The sequence below is a fragment of the Gossypium hirsutum genome, chromosome A10 (genome assembly GCF_007990345.1).
Source record: "Gossypium hirsutum isolate 1008001.06 chromosome A10, Gossypium_hirsutum_v2.1, whole genome shotgun sequence".
In the NCBI taxonomy this organism is placed as follows: Eukaryota; Viridiplantae; Streptophyta; class Magnoliopsida; order Malvales; family Malvaceae; genus Gossypium; species Gossypium hirsutum.
The window spans coordinates 106,222,640-106,242,232 of NC_053433.1; the positions used below are offsets into that span (position 1 = coordinate 106,222,640).

The 19,593-nt window shown below is 36.1% G+C and overlaps 1 protein-coding gene across 1 annotated transcript; it reads right to left on the reverse strand.

Moving 5' to 3' along the window:
* Nucleotides 1–741: 741 nt before the first annotated feature.
* Nucleotides 742–14,003, reverse strand: LOC107896362 (E3 ubiquitin-protein ligase KEG). Its single transcript, XM_016821517.2, is given in 17 exon segments — nt 742–2,345; nt 2,537–2,842; nt 2,986–3,174; nt 3,279–3,612; nt 4,393–4,626; nt 4,724–4,828; nt 4,980–5,104; nt 6,127–6,261; nt 6,416–6,537; nt 7,406–7,563; nt 8,493–8,650; nt 8,737–8,894; nt 8,897–9,072; nt 9,166–9,291; nt 9,494–9,724; nt 9,836–10,198; nt 12,801–14,003. Coding segments are annotated over 17 exon segments (4,959 nt in total). The 5' UTR covers nt 13,601–14,003; the 3' UTR covers nt 742–1,106.
* Between the last annotated feature and the right edge of the window lie 5,590 nt (nt 14,004–19,593).

Consider the following 19,593-nt stretch of genomic DNA (forward strand, 5'->3'; position numbering starts at 1 on the left):
ACGAGCTAAAACGCGTTCCTAAGGGAGCATTTTGCCATGTCAGCAAAGCACATCCACATCAATACATTTTTTGCTGACATGGTAAAATCACTCCCTCAATGTCGCGTTTTGCTAGATTTTTTCCTTAAAACACTCCTACATAAACGCATTTTAGTGTTTTCGACTTATTCCGATAAATAATGAAAAAAGTGGTCCAATTCCACAAATAAAGTAGGAAATGGGTTATTGGTAAAATGGTCTGGGGAAAGTGATCATTTGGTACTCTTTGAGCTATTTTTAATATTTTTGAAAAACATTGAATTTCATAATTAATTATAGAGATTTTTTTAATGGTTGATATAGTTCCAATATTTTATGCCAAACTTTTGTTATTTTGATACAACATTTTGTGTTGAGAAATCAGAATTTTTTTTTAAGGATACCGAAATTAAATTATAATTTTTATAATTTTATAATTTTAATAACCTATATCTTTATAATTTTAAAAATTAAATTAAATTTTTTATCATTTTTAACAAGGATTAAAGTACAATTTTATCTTTACATAGAATCAAGCTAATTAGATTATTCAAGAACCTTGAACGTAATTTAAGATTTTTATTTCGAAATGTTAACAAATATATAGATTTTAATACCCCAGCTCATGGAATCCAAACTCGTAGCAAAAATAAAATTAGGAGGGACGTTAATCAGATTAGATATTTGTGGGAGTGCTAGGAATCTGAAATAACGAACTTTGAGTGCTAAAAAAGACTCAATACTTAATTAATAATTAATTAAGTGATGTCCAATTTGTACAAAGTTACATATAAATGACCATATTCATCTCTTATCTAAATAATATATGACCAGCTTATAATCTATCATCACTATCTGTGAGATACATGGTCTATAGCCAATTTCGTTTTTCTCCTTGGGCAGCTCTTTGTATTTACTATAATTAACAGTGAGGCAAGTCAGTTCCTCATGCTCCATGTCCATCCCTGTACTTAATAAATACAAATAATCCTGTAATAGAATTGCTCCATGGTCAGGTCGGGATAGAGTTTCGAGCAAAGTAACCCCGAGCTTCAGGAATGAACTGAAAACACAGTTCAAGGTGTGATTCATGAGGTATTGGCTGTGCCAGACGAGCTGTCATCAAGAATAACATCAGCAGGATCTCCTATCCATGGTCTCCCTTCTCTCCACTGAAACTTTATCCTTAGTTTTCCATTTGCATCAACCCCAACCACCTGCCCTTTACTGGCGTGAGTCTCCATTCCCCAACCCCATCTTGGGGTCACAAGCCCTTCCCATATCTTCACGCTGTCCCCAATTTTAAATGGCCTAACTCGTTCCATCTCCGAGGCCTTACAAAGCCATAGCCTTTCCATAAAGCAGAATGCCACCCATAAGTCTCCATTCTCCATTCGATGCACTACCCCAATGCTTGAATGAGTTACCTCTCCCCAGTGGTGAGTCGGGATTGAAACCGATGGCCTAACCCTAACCCAGTCCCCAATGCAAAGTTCCTGTTCCTTCACCAGCTCCACTTCTGATGGATCTAGCATCCAAGTTTTGGAGCCAACAGGGGTGTATATTCTCAGCTTTCCATCAGCATCAATAGCAGCTATTGTTCCAATGCTTCTATGGCTATGACCAGACCAACCAAATCTCGGCTGCTTCACCGAGAGCTTAACTCTCACCTTGTGCCCCACGATAAGTGTTTCCACTCTTTGAAGATGGGAAGTAGGGCCCGTCCATCTTTCCTGCTCACCACAAAATGCAACAAATGTGTTTCTATCCCATTCATCTCCTTCATACCCTATTCCTTGTACCACACCAATACTACCAGGTACGATAGATTTCCAATTACTAGCATTTTCCCTCAATTGCACCCACTCTCCCACTTCAAACATATGCTCTATTTCAATATCTGCAGGATCTCCTCTCCACATGCCCGGCAAACCAAAGAACGCAACTCTCACTTCCCCATCAGCATGAACACTAGTAACAATGCCCCGCGAATCAGACTGAACCCCTCTCCAACCCCACCTTGGCTCAATTATTCCAGCTCGAAATCGAACATGTTGCCCAACTTTATAACTTGGAACCTTTTCTACATCTAAGAAATGGGTAATCCACCTCCCTTTCCGGAAGCAGCAAGCCAATTCCAAATACCCGGTATCCTGAACACTATGCACTACCGCTAAACTCTCTTTCCCAATAGTGTTCCAGTCATAACTTGGTCTAGTGCCAAGGCTCGGCTTTGAACGGACCCAATCACCAACTTCAAATCCCGAAAGCCTTTCTGCATCTCCAGGAGAAACTTTCCACAAACTATGCCTGCCGTCAACCTTCACCTGCATGGCTCAAGCAGAACCTCTCCATTAAAGTAATTTAATGGATGAACTCACAAAATAATATAGTCAACATATAGCTTTAACTGATGCAGTGATGCGATAATGTCGTAATAAAAGATATAGTGCTCCACCAGTAACATTAGACCAGGCCACTCGCTCCTAGATTAGAAAGAAAAAAATGAGATGCTTACATTCAAAGCTCCATCCATGTCAATTTTCGAAATTTTTCCAACGGTTGCTGGAGTTTCATTTGACCATCCAAGTCGTGGCTGACTGACAGATGGCATGACATGAACCTCTTGTCCCACTTCAAAAGGAGGCACTCTCTCCACATCAGTGACAGAGCAACAAAAAGGCTTGCTTCGGAAGCAGAAAGCAATACCAATATCACCGTCATCTTCTAAACTATGAATTATACCAATGCTGTTGCGGGAAATATCCTCCCATCCATATAATGGGGAGGGAACTGAAGCTTTTACTCTAACCCAATCACCAACCTGCTCTTGATAGAAATATACACAATAAGATGCATTAAATTCTACATCTGACCCCCAACAATTCCCCTTCAATTGATAGTCCAAAGACTACATTGAGAAAGGGAACTTGTCAGAAAATGAAGAAGAAAGGGACAGGTAATTACCTTGAAATCCTCAACTCTTTCCATGTCAGAGGGATCAGCCTGCCATGGGATTGGTCGATTTGGTATTTCAATCATAAGAAGCCCATCAGTCTCTATCTCAGTAATCCTTCCAACACTATGATGGGTCTCACCACCCCAAGCATATCGTGGTTCTGCAACAGATCTCTTCACACAAACCCGCTCCCCAATCTATAAAATGAAACAATGGATTACTTTTTCTTTGTATGAAGAACATGTTCCAAATAAAGAGAACAGTAATTTAGGTAAAAGAAAGTTCGTAGTTTATTATATACCCTGAATGGAGTTACGGGCTCAACCTCCTCTGGTTCACAATGCCAAGGATTCGGAAGATAGCTCAAGTCCAGCAATAGGCTACTATCCGGTCTAATACAGTATACTATACCAATGCTCCCAGGTGTCACAGATCCTAATCCATGCTTTGCCGTAGTAAGAGTAGGACGAATTCGAACCCAATCCCCAACCTTGAATTCTTCAACTCTTTCCATTTCTGCAGGATCAGCTTTCCATCCTCTAGAAGCTCCAGGAAAGCCAACACGCAAAATCCCATCATCATCAACACATAAGACGGTTCCAATACTGTCACGTGATTGACCACGCCAGCCAAACCTGAATATACAATAAATCTATTTAATTCAAACTGGAAGAAAAAGACCGAACTAGTTGTCAATGATAAAGCCAAGCAATTCAGTTGAAGGATAGCAAACATGCAAATGGCAGAAGCACCACTTTGGTAGTAGATTAAGTATTTTCCACTGGGACCCGATGTATAGAATCAGATATCAATTGCAGGATCAAGATTATGCTGAAGGATTTCATTATTGTTTATTGTTTGCCTACCAAGAAACAAATACACATGGAACAACATAAGAGACTGACACTGTACCTATGACAAGATATACAGGTAAAAGATCAAGACATTATGCTTCCATTTATAATGTTTTACCCAGGGAATCTCCACTTACATATAAAAATTTATACTATTTTTTAGTTATAAAATGATTAAGAAGATCAGAAAATATTGTCATCCCATTCAATCTTGAAACAAACAATTTTGATATGATTTTGACTATAGTTTTCAAACACCATGGCAATAGCATACATCTTCAGAGTAAACAACATATCTTTTTTACTGTTTTGCAAATCCCCCTTCCCTCTATAGCCCAGTCCTAGGATATTAAAAGACCAAAAGAACATCAAACAAGAATTTTGACTACAGTCTTCAAACACCAAGGCAAAAGCATGCACCTTCAGAGTAAACAACATCTTTTTTGTGTGTGTTGCAAATTTCCCATCCCAGGTGATAAATGGAAAAGCATAGGAGGCAAGTTCCTCCATATCCCAGTCCTAGGATATTCAAAGATCAAAGAACATAACAAGTGAACAAACCTTGGCTCTTTGACGTCTTCTCTAAGCTTAACATGCTGCCCTCTATCAAGCGGAATCACTTTTACAACTTCATTTACCAATACATGAGCCTCCCCAGAACAAAATGACACGATAAGATTGTCTCTGTCCACCACATTTTGCACAAAGCCAACACTTTTATGGGTTGCATCTTGCCACCCATAAGTAGGTGTAGTGACACTTCTTCGAAACTTCACCCAATCACCCACTTCATAACTGAATAAGACCATGAACTCAAGAATCATAATAAAAAGGATACAAAGATAAATAAAGAAAGTGAATGAATGCACGATGATGTGAACCCTCTCCTTACATTGTAGGAGACAGTTGAACTCCCCTATTTGTTAGTGCTTCCATCAGATCTTCAGAAATCCATTCACGAGGAAGTGCCTCCAAGAAGTCTCGTAATGTCTTACCACTGTCATCAGTATTGACACCATGTTAGTAATATAAGGGTCCAACATGGAGATTCTAAAATGTAAAATGTACCACCAAAAAACAAATCAAGCCAAAGAAAAAGACGAATATGCTAACGAACGGCAAATTTTCATAGGAATTCCAGAACCGACCCGTGATTTCTAACTTCAACAGCAGCATCAGGATTCCCCAGCATAACAATGAGCCATTCAAGGTTCTCACGTATCATTTTTGCAGTATCTGCTGCTATATGGAAAGCATTATCACCTTCATCACCCTGGTGACAAGCAAAGACACTATAAATGAATTGAATGCAAGAAGAAAAAATACCATGCAACATTGCTCCAATTCTTAATTTGTTCCAACATACTCTTGTTGGACATATCTTGGAAACTTATGCCTTCAGTGTGTGTCACATATCTCCTTATATCTCTATCTTAAATAACAGTAAATTTGCTTTTTTAATCCTTTTTTTAACACAAACCACCATATTGGAAAAGCAACCAGAATAGATTGGCCACTTGGTAGATTTATTAAGTCAACCATATGCATAGTCTTATTCTATATTTTAAAGAAATTAGTGCATAATCGGATTCGTTGCTCCAACCCTTAAATTGAACCAATCCATGTCCTTGTTCAGCTACGATTCTATCAGCCTTAAACCACCCTCAATAACCATAACACCGAAACCTCAAATTTCCACCACAAACTGTGAAAAATACTTTCCAAAATATCTCATCTTTGAACACGCCTTCATTCTCCTCGAACATAATCAGAATATAGAAATTGCCCAAAGAAGACCTTGCAACAAAATCACAGAAAATAAGCACATTGCTCTTTATCCAGTTTCAGTATCATCTTCCATGCACCTATCCAGTATAACTGAATTTTAATTAGCATGTCTAACAGGAGATTTGGCAATCAATTTAGCCCCATTCCACACCTAATATTTCAATTTTTTCACATATGGCTTTTTTGTGTGTGTACATTCTTGGTCATGAATCAAAGAACTATGTTTATTTAAATCCCTAATCCCCCAGTTCTTTGCTTTCATATAGGCTTTGCCTTGCTCTTGAATTAAGAATGTTACTTTTTACAATTTAGATTTAACAATTTTCAGAACAACATAAAATCAGGGAGAAAAACAACTATCAGAAATAAAGCACAAACCCCCAATACAATTTAAGGCATTTTCTGTCATTAATTACTGATATGCTTCTTAGAAAAAGGTCCATAGTACTAGGGAAATCATATGCAAGGATTCCATAGCAAATATTTTTAGGTAAAAGAGGAAGAAACCTGCAAATTACAATCTGCCCCAGAAGATAAAAGCAACCCAATACATGATGATGCCCCTCGGGCCAAAGCTACATGTAGGGGAGTTGTATTGTGCACATTTCTAATGTTCACATCCACTCCAGCATCAAGAATTATCTGTCCACAAGCTTGCAATTAGATCGTGTATAAACCCAAAGGCTGGCTAAAATATATGTGCTGGCATTTGCATTCATGCATGAAAAGCAATAAAATTACCAGGAAGAAAAAATAGAATAAGTGCTTCTAACAGTAAGGAAGTTAAGTAGCTTACTTTTACCAATTCAACATCATTAGCCATAGCAGCAATATGCAGCGCTGTTCTCCCATGTTGAGCATCTTGGGCAGTGGGATCTGCCCCAGCAGCAAGCAATATTCTCACCAGCTCCCTGCCCTCTACAAGCAGTTTTATGAATGAATTGAATTATTGCTACTCAATTAACAAAAAAAAGTTCATGTGATTAACAAAATGGACACAACTTTGCCAATAAAAAATTATTTAAATTAAGGTATGATAACAAGCCTTGAAAGGCAATAACAAATGTGATCAAAAGTTTTAGTATGTTCTACCTGAAACAAAGATTAAGGTTTAAGGAATTAAAGAAATACAGAAAATCATCTAAGACCACAAAAATAGAATAAGGAAGCAATAACCGTTTGTAACTGGTATCCCAAAATACTGTAGTAGAAAGAAGAATAAAACAAGAAAGAAGAGGAAGAATATCCCATAATAAGTTCTCTGGCATCCATGCACCAAGATACTACTTATTAATCAAAGTCCTAGAGAAAATAAGAGTGAAAAGGCATTTATGAAGTATCTTATATTATACAGTAACCAACTAGGAATGGGATCCAAACTGGAAACCTACTAATAAAGAAGTAAAAAAGAAAACAAGCAGCCAAACGACAAAAGCATAAACTCCTAGAAAATTTTGATCAAAAAAGAAAACCAAAAAACACCCTAGTGTCAAGTATAGCCAACATAGTAAAGTTCATGCAGACATTACAATTGTATGCCTAAAAAACAAAAATCTCATAATTCCAAATAAAGAATAAAATCCTATATCAGAATCTTCAGTGACAATATGAAATGCCACTTTACAACCTTTTAAGGAAGTAAATATTATACCTAAACCTGTTAAGCTATTATAGCAACACAGATTAATTAAATTATCTTTCACTAAAGGAATTGTGAGCTGAAGAAGATAATCAAAGGATAACAGATCATTTACTTAAAGAAGATAATCAAAGAGTTCTGCACTACCTATTTCATGATTTTTCTTTAGAGTAGCTGCCATGCACAAAGCAGTCCCAACAAGACTGGGAATTTCAATTGCATCTGCAATTTCATCTGGGGAAGCAACTTCCATCCACCTTTTGACAACAGCCACATTCCATGTTGCCACACACAAATGCAATGGTCTGTTAACAATGAATCAAGATATGAAGCATTGAGTGGAGTAATAGAATGAATGCAATATATTAATGAAAATGGGTTAACATGCATGACAGCAAACAGATTAGAAAGGTAGAAATGAGTTAGTCTAGTTCATATATTCCAAGCTTCTACTTGAAGCAAATTTACATTTGCTATCCAAAAAAAGTGGGGGAGAAAAGAGAAAGAGAGTTAACATAGTCTTAAATTGAGATAACCACTGATCCAATAGATGAAACAAGTCCTAAAGCCCTTTTTCCTTTGGATAAATAAATCAGATTGTGCACTAATCCCAGCCTTTTCAATGCTGTATCCTAAACCAAACCCCAAACGGATACGTATATCAATAATGTCAACAAAAAACATGTTTAGTAATAAATGCATCTCCTAATAGATGACTAGATTCATTCACAAGCACCAGAAGAACAGCAATAGAACACAACCCCAACGTAATGGAGGCATCTGTTTCCAACATAATATAGAAGTTGCTGGCCACTCATCCGTCGTTACATGATAGACTATCAAAACTATCATCTTACCTTTACAGTGTTGACAACTCAGCAGGAAACATATGATAAGTGTAATGTGTTAATGCCAACCAAAACAAGAGCTATTAAAGAAATCAGTAACAAAGTATACATTAGATCAAATAGAATCTGGTTATTTTAACCTAAAGGTAATCAAGCAGGCTATTTTCATGAAGCTGAACTACTGAGTCAGTTTATGGAATTCCAGACTAATTCAACAGAAGCTACAACCTACAGTGCTCCATTGACCACATACATCTATCAAAGGAAAAATAAGATAAGAATCTGTAGTTCAGTTTTGTACTACTTATATGGATGTATGTGTGTGAATATATATAGACAAAGCGAAAAGTACTAAGCAGACGTGTGTAGAGCGGTACAGTACTTACGTCAAATTTTTGGAATTCAAAACAGCCATTGATCTGCAGCCCCCATATTCCAATATGACAAGAGCGCAGTCTGTATATTTCTTGGCCACAGCTCTATGAAGCACAGATTCACCTTCATCATCCACCGCATTAGGGTCAGCTCCAGCCAATAGCAACTCCTTTTAGACATTTAGCAAAAGAAAAAAACTCAAACACTGAAGAAGCAAGAAAGAGCAACCATATATATAATTAACATAAGACCTACGCGCATGCAGTCAGGTTGACCATGATAAGCACAAACATGGGCAACAGACGGACCAAAACCATCCCTCAACCTGGACTGAACATCAGCACCTCTCCTAATGAGAGCAAGGACACATTCTGGGGATCCAGCTGCTAAAGCAAAAACAAGAGGAGGATCCCATCCTTATCCAACACATCCACATTTGCCTCAGCGTACTCCAATATTGCTTCAACTAGTTCAGCACTACCTCGTCTACAGGCCAAGTGGAGAGCAGTTTGCCCATCAGCATTCTGTGCTTCTACAATGGAAGAAAATGAACTACCACTATTTCCAGAAGAAGCCTTTCCAAGAAAATCTCTTCACAAACAAAGAATAACAGCAAATTACAAATAAGAGAGAACATTCTTCAAAAACAGAGCTAAGAACAAGTCTTAAATCAACTATACTAACCTCAAACCACTCACATCCCCCTCAGAAACAAGTTGATGCAGATAGTTAGGATCGTCAGGTAAAACCTCCAAACCAGACATGGGTGGTGGCTCCACAGCATTTGATCCAGGGAATTTGACAAAGCCACTGCACATTCACCAACATTTTTACTGAATACAATGAATTAAATTTTACTGTATTCTGTCACTCCTAAAATGGACATACCCACAAATGCATAACCACCACTTAAAGCATCAGCAATTTTTAAGATCGGCATTAGCTATTATCTAGGTATCACAAACAACAGCAGAGGAAGTTAGGCATGGTAACAACCAAACTCTGTTCTTACTTATCAGGACTTGCAGGAGGGCTGCGTGGTATCTCTTGCAAATGACGAAGGAATATTGCTAACATTGCATTAAATGTTGGTCTTTTTGATGGTTTGAACTGCAGGCACTCTCCGATCATCTTCCACAATTCCCTAGGTAATCCAACACCGACTACACTTGCATATTGAGGAGGCAATTTCCGAGCCTTAACAACAGCTCGATAGATCTCATCTGCACTTAAACCAGCCCAACTGCACAAAAAGTATCAGGTTGTGTTACAATGAAAATATACCACTAATCATAATGCAGAAAAGAAGAAACAAAGAAAAAGAGAACATTAAAAAAACGATTGCTCCACATACGGGATGGAACCAGTGCACATTTCCACCAATGTACAACCAAAACTCCAAGCATCTGATTCTGCAGATATGCCTATTGCATCATCCCAGAACAGATTCAGTGACTTCTTTACTGGTTCCCATGCCTCCGGGGCAGCATAATGTGGGCTGAGCATAGTGCAATCCATGCATGAATGAATCTTGGAGGAATCACATTCTGTTTGAGCTTTTTGGCAAGCAGGTTTCTTCAGAATTGCAGCAAGTCCATAATCAGAAACAACAGCATGACCACTTGCATTCAAAAGAAGGTTAGATGGCTTTATATTCATACAGACAACACCTGCTGCATGAAGTTCTGCCACCCCTCGTGCAATATCTGCTGCGTATCTACGATTGGCAAACATTCACCAAGTCATCAAAGAGAAAATTACAGCCACATAGTAAATAGGTAATTATCTAAGATATGAAATAAGCTAAAGACATTAGATTTGATAGAACAGAAAATTTTTATGTGATTTTCAATTAGGCAACCAATAAACTTTAGATAGTAAATAGCAAAAGAAATTTTAAATCAAGAACAGGGAAAATCATATTTATGCAGAAACGGAAACATAAAACTAATACCAAAACTCAAATTTAATGCATAAAAACATTAAAAGAGGTGGGGAAAGAAAATGATGAAGTGACATGTATGTATCTTTCCATGCATAATAATGTTGTATTAACACTTTCTAGGGTCAATTAAAATGTTTTCTCCATTTTCCAAATCATCCGACAGACTTCAACATATCAAATCAATGATTCCCCTTACTGTCTTCACTCAATTGCATTCTTATTAAAATTAAAATCAACTTTTAGTAATCTCTTTATGTCCAACTAACAATACTAATTCTACCAAAAAAGAGAAAAATCTATCCCTTCAGGCAAAAATAATAATAATAATACATATATTGGTTTCTTTGGAAATTTCAATCAAATGAAAAACTATTGCATTATTTGTTTGTCTTGTCAGTTCATAGGAGTCATCATTCTAACCAATTACAACAGGGAACCAAGTTAGAATTCTAGAAATAATTAGAGAAGGACAGTTTCATTCAAGCCCATACTCTAATGGCAATGGAATTCACAATGTAAGCAATTGCAATAGAAGGAAAAGAGAGGGAGGTAAGAAAAAGAGAGCAGGATCAGAAAAGTGAGGTGGTCCCTTGATAAAAAAAACAGAAAAGCTCAATATTGTTCATTCAAGAACTGTTCATTAAATCCTCAAATTTATTTTAAGAAACAACAGAAATAACTAGTCAATACTTGGATAAAAGTCGTTATTGGATTAAAACTGGAAAGAACCATTTTGCAAGAAAATTAAAGTTGAAGAAATCTCTATACTTACCATCCGTACCTACCATGCAGAGGTTGAGCCTTACCAATAGCATTGATGCTCAAATCAATCATCTATTTTAATATAGGTAACAAAGTAAGCTTAACATAAAATAGAAAACTGCCAAACATATCTACATCTATTTGTAAGGGAATAAATCCCCAGTGATATTTTGCAATTGAAGATGTTCTAGTTCCTTTTTTGTTTAAAAGTCCATTAATCAAGGGTAGAAATAGCTTTCTTCTTTTTTAAAGCAAAAAATGGCTCTATTCCTATAATATGACAAACATACCTTCAGTAATGCTCCTATAATAATTTCAGAGAAGAAATTTTGGGTATTTATAGAATAAAGGAAAGTATGTACCGATCTCATTTTATGGATCATGGAATTTGTCAAATTTAATACATCAAGCCTGCAAAATATTTTCCTCACCCTGTCTATTCTCCCAATTGTAAGAAAAGTTAAAGCATGAATCATCTTGCTTCCACAATACCCTGGCCAATATCACCAATCAAAACCAAACAGCCCTAAGTTTTTCCCCTAAATATATAACATCCTCAAACACACCCCTTATTGCACACTAACAAAAGGAAACAATCTTTCTTTTTTCTTTTTCTTTTTCTTTTTCTTTTTTTTTTGGGGGGGGGGGTAGCAGATGCACCAAAACTTAGACCCCATCTAACACTCATAATCAGACTGGAAACAATTTGCAGCAAAATCCAAATGATATTAATCCATCCGACTTACATGGCAATAATGATGACTGGCTCATAGGCATTACTGACTTTATCATCAGAAGCAATTTGAAATAATATTATACCATAAAGATTACCCTAGATCAAGATTCATGTATCTCTCAGCTACAAGGCTTTTACAGATGAGGATTAGCATATTCATACCAAATATGTCAGTCAACAAGCACACTGACTACAGATTATTATCAAGAGTTAAAATTAAAATGTTTTCCTTCAGGGGATTCACAGAATCTACATTAGAAATGAAGGAAAAAGAGAGGTTAAATATTTGAGATATCAAAGGTTAACAGACAACCTATCTTAGCCTCCATGGAAACAGATTGATTACCCTACAATCATTCCCTTAAAGTGTAAAGACATCAAACTTTTATTCAATGTACATAAATCTCCAATCCAAGAAAGAATATATTAACTACCCCTGGAATCGCAATATCATAATCTACTTATATAAGGCAACAAGAATTCACTACATGTAGTAAGTTAGCAATTTCGACTAAGCAACACAACTCAACATATTGAAACAACTTGCCACACATCACTAACAGAAAGAAAATGTGCATCAAACATCAAGATTTCCTACAATCAGTCCAAATCTACAGAAAGCAACATTCTAAATAAGATAAATTAAAACCACCGGACAACAGCTCAAAGCTTAAGTCATTCAGCCTCAACGATAAATTGTCTCAGCACAAAGCATATCCTTCCCTGGCCTACAAGCAAACCTATCAATCTTATGTAACAAATTATGTACAATAGCATATACAAAAGCCAACAAAATCAACAACATCAACGTGCAATGAAGTAATGAACACCAATTAAATTATCCTTAAAACATAAACAAAGGGCCCAAAAAACAACCTTAGAACTTGCTCCAAAGTAAGTCTCCCTCCATTGTTCAACATTGCCGATCTAATCGACCCGTGGCACCTATCCATAACGATCCCCAAACTACTTTGTTCTAACTTAACAACTCCATGGAAAGTACAAACATTCCTACACCACATTGATGCACGCCTCAAACTCTCAAGTTGACCTTGCACCCATTCCCAATCCATCCCTTCCATTGCCCCCACTTTCTTCACCGCCACCTTATGCTTACACCGTCGTCCTCCTCCCCTGCCGTGGGTCCCACTAACCACTGCAGCCCACGTTTCCACTCCAGCTCTTCCCCCCTTCTCTTCCCCTTCTAACTTCCTAACCAACTTCACTTCCGGATGAGCTGTTAGTTCAATCACAGGCCCGCATCCAGCGGCACCAGCACCGGAGATCGAAGCGTGGGTACTGCGGTTAATCCGACCACCACCCGCCAATTCTTCGAAAAAATCCCCATTTTCATCATCATCCTCCCTCTCTTCATCGTCGTCTTCTTCTTCATTAGTGTAATCGCAGTTAAATTCGTTCCTCGAGTTCGACCCAACTGAGTTGGGGTTCGAATTAAGAAGGGCTAAAATCCCATAGTTCTTCTTCAAAGCCTGAACCGAGTTTCCGACAAGGGACACGTGGCGGCAGCGGGGACAAGACAAGGAAGTGTCGGGTGAAGCAGAGAACATTTTGGAAAGACACTCTTTGCAAAACCCATGCCCACATTGAAGCAATAAAGGAACTCTGTCTTCCTCGTTGTACCGCGTTTGGCAAACCGAACAACAAGGCACCTTCATCTCTTCCTTTTTCTTTTTCTTTTTTCCTTTCTTTACTTCCCCAGAAAGTAAGAAAATTTTCCCAGAAACCAAACAGCAGATTTAGTGAAACCAATCAAAAAAAGATCTCTTTTTTGAGAAGAAATGAAGGAGTCAGGAGGAAACGAAATGGCAGATCCATTGAAAGGTAAACGAAAGGTTAAAAGAGATCAGATACCTGACATTTTGATTAATTAAAAGAAGAAGAAGAATAAAAGATAGAATAAATTTTTTGCTCCTTTTTTTTTTCTTCTTCTTTTACTTTGTTTAGGTTTGAGTTTGGGTGGTGAGAGTGTTGAAGCTGTTTTCACTTGGGTGTTTTCCATTAGTTCTTTTTATGTGCTATGATTATGACTCTTTCCCCTCATTCACCAACTCTTTTCTTTATTCAGATAATTTCTATTTTCCTACTCTATTTTTATATATTTATAATTCTATTTCTTTTCTTTCCTTTTAGAATTTAGAAGTACAATTATTCTAACATCTCAATTATGTATGCCGAGACCGACGTAGTTGAAATGTAACATGTGTGATTTGTCGAATTGTGAATCGATCATTATATTAATTTAGAGTTAAAAAAATGATTGATAAAGTAATATAAATCGATTGAATAAAATTTTATAAAATTTAATAATTTATTTAATTAAAATTGAATCGATAATTAAATCGAAAATTAATTATGTAAACGGTTCAATAACTAATTTAGTTCTAAAAATATTAGAGAAGACACCAACTTGGGTAACTTTTGTTAATAATGCCAATGTCTCGTTGGCAACATATTATATTGCTTTTTATGTGTTAATAATTTATATTAAATTATGACATACACGTTGATGAAAATTTTATGTAATAAATATATTTACAAAATTGATAACAAATAAGATTTTAGTTGAAATAGTAAAATTGAGTAATTGAATGACATGATATTTTAAATCCAAATCTAATTATATGTATATTTTTCTAGATTTCATATAAAAAGATAAAAAGGAGAGTTAAAAGGGCATATAAACTCCTAAACTTTGGTAAAAAATCAATTATGTCCCTCCATGAAAAATGTACTCAATTAAGCCCTTAAACTCTCGAATTGCATCAATTAAGCCATTTGACCAACGTTTTCGTTCTTTCACCGTTATAGCACTGACATGACCGTTAATGGACGAAAATAAAAAAAATCATTTTTAAAAAAAATTAAACAATATATTTAAAAGTTTTACTCAAATGAATTTAGACAAATGGTTGTCCAAGTTCATTCATTTCAAACTTATTTTTTTAACCATATAAAAAAATCATTTTTGATTTTTTTAAAATTAAATTTTGTAAAACATTATTAAAATTTACAAAAATATTAAATAAAATTCAAAAAGTTAAAAAATAATAATAAATAATAATATGTTAATCATCATCTTGGTGTGTCAAAGCTCATCCAATAGTTCTTATTTATAAGAAAAGGGTACACTAGTCTTACTTGAACAAAGGTTATTAAATAATAATATTTTAATAAAAAATGCAATATTTCACTACACATGAAACACTAAGGGGCGGCGGCATTCCCTATTGTGTACTAGGGTTTGCCGCCCTTCTCATATCGCTCCATTTATTAGTGACAATTATATGTGTGATGTAACCTCCTAACTTGGCCTAGACGTTAGACCCGAATTCAGAAGTTTACATTGGCCACCGGAATGACCCGATAAGCTAGCGAAGTTTATAAAATAGTTGTTTTAAAACATTAGTTTATCTTTAGAGGAAACTTAACCTATTTTCAAAAGAAAAAAAAAACTTAGCGTTTTACCTCCCTTCTTACGAAATAATACAATCAATCCAAAATCGGTTGATTTATAAATTATCTACTCATTTAAAAACTTATTTTTTAACAATGCAGCGAGAAAATGATAATACTATAGTTTTAATGAAAACAATGTTTCATGCATTATGAGATAAAATAAAAACTCATGTATTAGTAGCCTAAAAATACCATGCATACCCTAAATAAACTCGAAACTAAGTCCTGTGCCACAGTTTAAATAAGACATTACAGTTCTCAAATAATAGGAACTATAAATAATAATAGGTAAAAAATATTTATATATCTTTAATTCAAGCTGAGCACTCTAATTTGTCAATTCCACTTCCTAATCTGGTGGGCTATCTGTAAAGATGTAAATTAGAGGGGACTGAGCTATGAAGCTCAGTGTGCCCAGAATAAAATAGTAGGCAAAGCACATGGGTTATGTAACAGCCCAAACCCAGCCTAGATGTTATGGTCGAATCTGGCGATGTCACATGGAATGGGATTTGAAATCGAAGTTATCAAGTTAAAACCGTCTCCGTTTATTATCTTATATTTATCTCTCATAAATTTCAAAATCATTTCCTCGTTAATTTGATTCGTTTAAAACCATATTTTGTAGCAGAAGCTTTTAAAACCGTGATATTTAAAGAAAATCGTTCCCTTTTAGGAAAACGTCATTTTGAATTAAACCGAGCTTCTGTTGAGTTTGCAGTTTAAAAATCTATGAAAACAGTTAAAGTCCAAAATAAAGGCAAACAGTCCAAATTACATCAACAATACCCTAATAATAATAGGAAGTATAAATCTTAAATGACCTTAAAACAGTTCCATAGTCATGTGGCCACCATTGAGTCCTCCGCCGCACCGATCCGTCTAAGTCTGAGGATTACCTGGACAGATAAAACAGAAAGGGGTGAGTTTACGTAAACTCAGTGTGTAATCCCTACAGAAGACATGTATACAGTCAAATGCAACCATCAGTCAAATGTAATCTGGGGCCTAAGCCCATTTCAACTTTAGTAGCAGTTTGGGCCTTAGCCTATTTCAATTTCAATATCAGATATGCATTAGGACCTAAGTCTATCACAATATCATCAATATCAGATATGCATTAATCAGTAAACAGAGTTCTACCCAACCAGTCTCTACACACCATCTCCGTCCATCCCTACACTCCATGTGGGGTTTAAAACACCTACACATCCTTACACTCCAAGTAATACTGAATGCGGCACATAATCAGTAAATTGTAGCTGAGCTGCCAGATAATAGGCTTAAGAGCCTTTCAGTACACTTCCTCCAAAAATCAACATCCCAACCCAATGCAACATACAGTATATGCCATGCTAATACATAAATACCAGTTACACATACAGTTCAATATTCATTCATGTCATCATCATGCTCAATACATACACCATACATACAGTTCACGCATTTAAGGGTCTAAGTAGTGCTTACCGACCCTACGGTAGGTTCATAGTCAACTTGGGCGACCCGTGCAACTTTAGAACACATTTTAGATAAATGGGCTATGTGGCTTGCCCGTGTGGCCCATACGGCCCAATTTAGCCTTGGCCGTGTGGATCACACGACCTGGCCCAGAATCTCACACGCCCGTGTAGACCCACACGTCCGTGTAGCCCACACAGCCCAAATCAGTCTAGCCTGTGTGTCACATACAGCCTACCTGGCCATCACACAACTGTGTCTTGCGCGCACGGCCTGGCCTCGTCAATCACACGCTCGTGTTATGGCATATGACCTACCACAGGAGCGACAACACTCCCGTGTAGCGTCGACAGTATACCAACACTTAGAATCTGACCTATTAAATGTTTGAGTCAAAATTAAAAAATCGATAATGACATCAATCCACCTTCAACACTTACCCCAATACCCTTAAATGATTTGATCACATTTCCGCATAAGGAGAGCCCCTTACGTCCTGGTTTGCTGCTACCAAAACAGCGAATAAGGTTCCAATTGGAAAGAATAAAAAATTTATGAATGGATTAAACGGAAACCCCTATTTACAGAATAATCGATGCTTACTTATCGAAACACGAGCAACTAAAAAGCCAGAATACTAGACTGGGACAAAAGAATTGACAACAACAGAAGAAAGTGAAAAAGAGGGAGAAAAGCTTGAACGTCAGAATTTTGAGAGAAAAAAGGGGGAGTGTAACACCCTAAACCCATCCTAGACATTATGGCTGAATCTGGCGATGTCACATAGAATGAAAGTCGAAAACAAGCTTGTCGAGTTAAAACCGTTCTAGTTAAATTAGCCATTATCTTAGTTCGAAGTAAAACACGTATTATTCAGTATATCTAAAATTATATCTTTTTAGCGGAAGCTTTGGAAAACACTTATTTTAAAAAGTACCATTTGATCTTAGTGAAAACCAAGTTCTATCATGCTTAACAGTAATAAATCGTAACACAATTAAAAAACTAAAAACTTTAAACCAACCAGTCCAAGTCCATAGGTTACATTAAAGCCCCAAATAAGTAATAAAATCTGAAAATTTATGAAAAATAGTTTACATTAAAGCCATTCTAACAGGCTCGAACACGGCCTGAAGTAATCGCACACGGGAGTGTCACACAGGCGTGTCCCTACCGAGCCTAAGTTGAGCCCAATTCAGAAAAAGGCCAATTTCGAGGGTTCTTAGGCATTCCAAAGCCTATAAATACACCCTAGAAGAAGAGAATAGGTGGGAGGTACATGGATGAAGGAAGGAATTACTCGAAGAAAGCCTATTGATCCATCTCAGAAACCGGATTCATCATTAAGACTGAAGATCTCCTATCAATTTCCCTTCAGAAGTTTTGTGTTTTCTTTATGTTTTGTATTCTTTATTCTTCTGAGATGTTTTCCTTTTTAGTTATGAACTAAATCCCGTAAATACCTAAGGGGAATGAAACCTAAGATAAATCTTGTTATTATTTTCTGAATTGTATGATAAATATTTAACTTGTTCTTAATTATGTGTTCTTAATTCTTATTTTGATATCTCAGGATACTGATTCAAGATAAGCTCTTATTCAGAGGAGGAATAAACCCTGTCTAAGAGTACATTTGTCATAATTAAGCGGCATTGATTGCACACCTAGAGATAGGGTGACAAGATTTTACCGAATTAGGGTGAAACCTAATAAGGGGATCCATAGATCGAGTTAATGTAACCCTAGGGTGATAATTAGATAAAAGTCTCAATTATTCAATCTAGGGATGGGACGTTATTAGTCTTGAATAGGGATAATAACATAACTTAGGGATCTCTACGGAACAAGTTAAATGAATAAATTGTCCGATTTGGAGTCAAAATAACAAGTGAAGTCTAGGTGGATTCTTCCTTAGGTATTGTCTTAATTGAATTGTTTTTCTCAAAAGTAATTCCCCAATTCTATTTTCTGTGAATTCTTAGTTTAGATAATTAGTTAGTTAAAAAAAACCCTATTATTCTTAGGCTTGATAATAAAAAGACAGTCATTACTAGTACTTTTAGTTCCTTTAGGTTCGACAATCCAGTCTTGCTAAAACTATACTACTGTTCGATAGGTACACTTGCCTACATCGCGATAATAGTTAGTTTCAAGAATGATTAATTATAAATTTATAAAACTTATCACACAAAATCACGCAATCATGCAACCTTAGAGAACTTTTCATGTATCTATGTTACGACGATATCGATCAAATCCTTCACATGTTATTTCTTTGACAGAAGTGGAGATTCAATCGGATATGACTTATAGTGAAGAACCGGTCAAGATATTGGCACGGGAGACAAAAGAGCTTAGAAATAAAAAGATAAATTTGGTGAAAGTATTGTGGCAAAAGCACGGGATTGAGGAAGCGACATGGGAACCGAAAGAGGCAATAAGGAAATAATACCCAAATCTCTTTACTGGTAAGATTTTCGAGGACGAAAATCCTTAAAGGGGAGAGAGTTGTAATAGCCTAAATTCAAGGTTATTGGAACAGTGGTTTCGTAACCACAAATTCGATTTAAAGAGAAATTTATTTTAATATTTTTGCATGAATATTTATATAATAGGAAAATCGTATGAAAATATCGATAAATTTTTTTTACCGATTTAGTGGTTAGTTAAAAAAAATATTGAAGAAATTGGGTAAAAACAAAGTATTGAGACCTCTATCTCGTAAAACCAA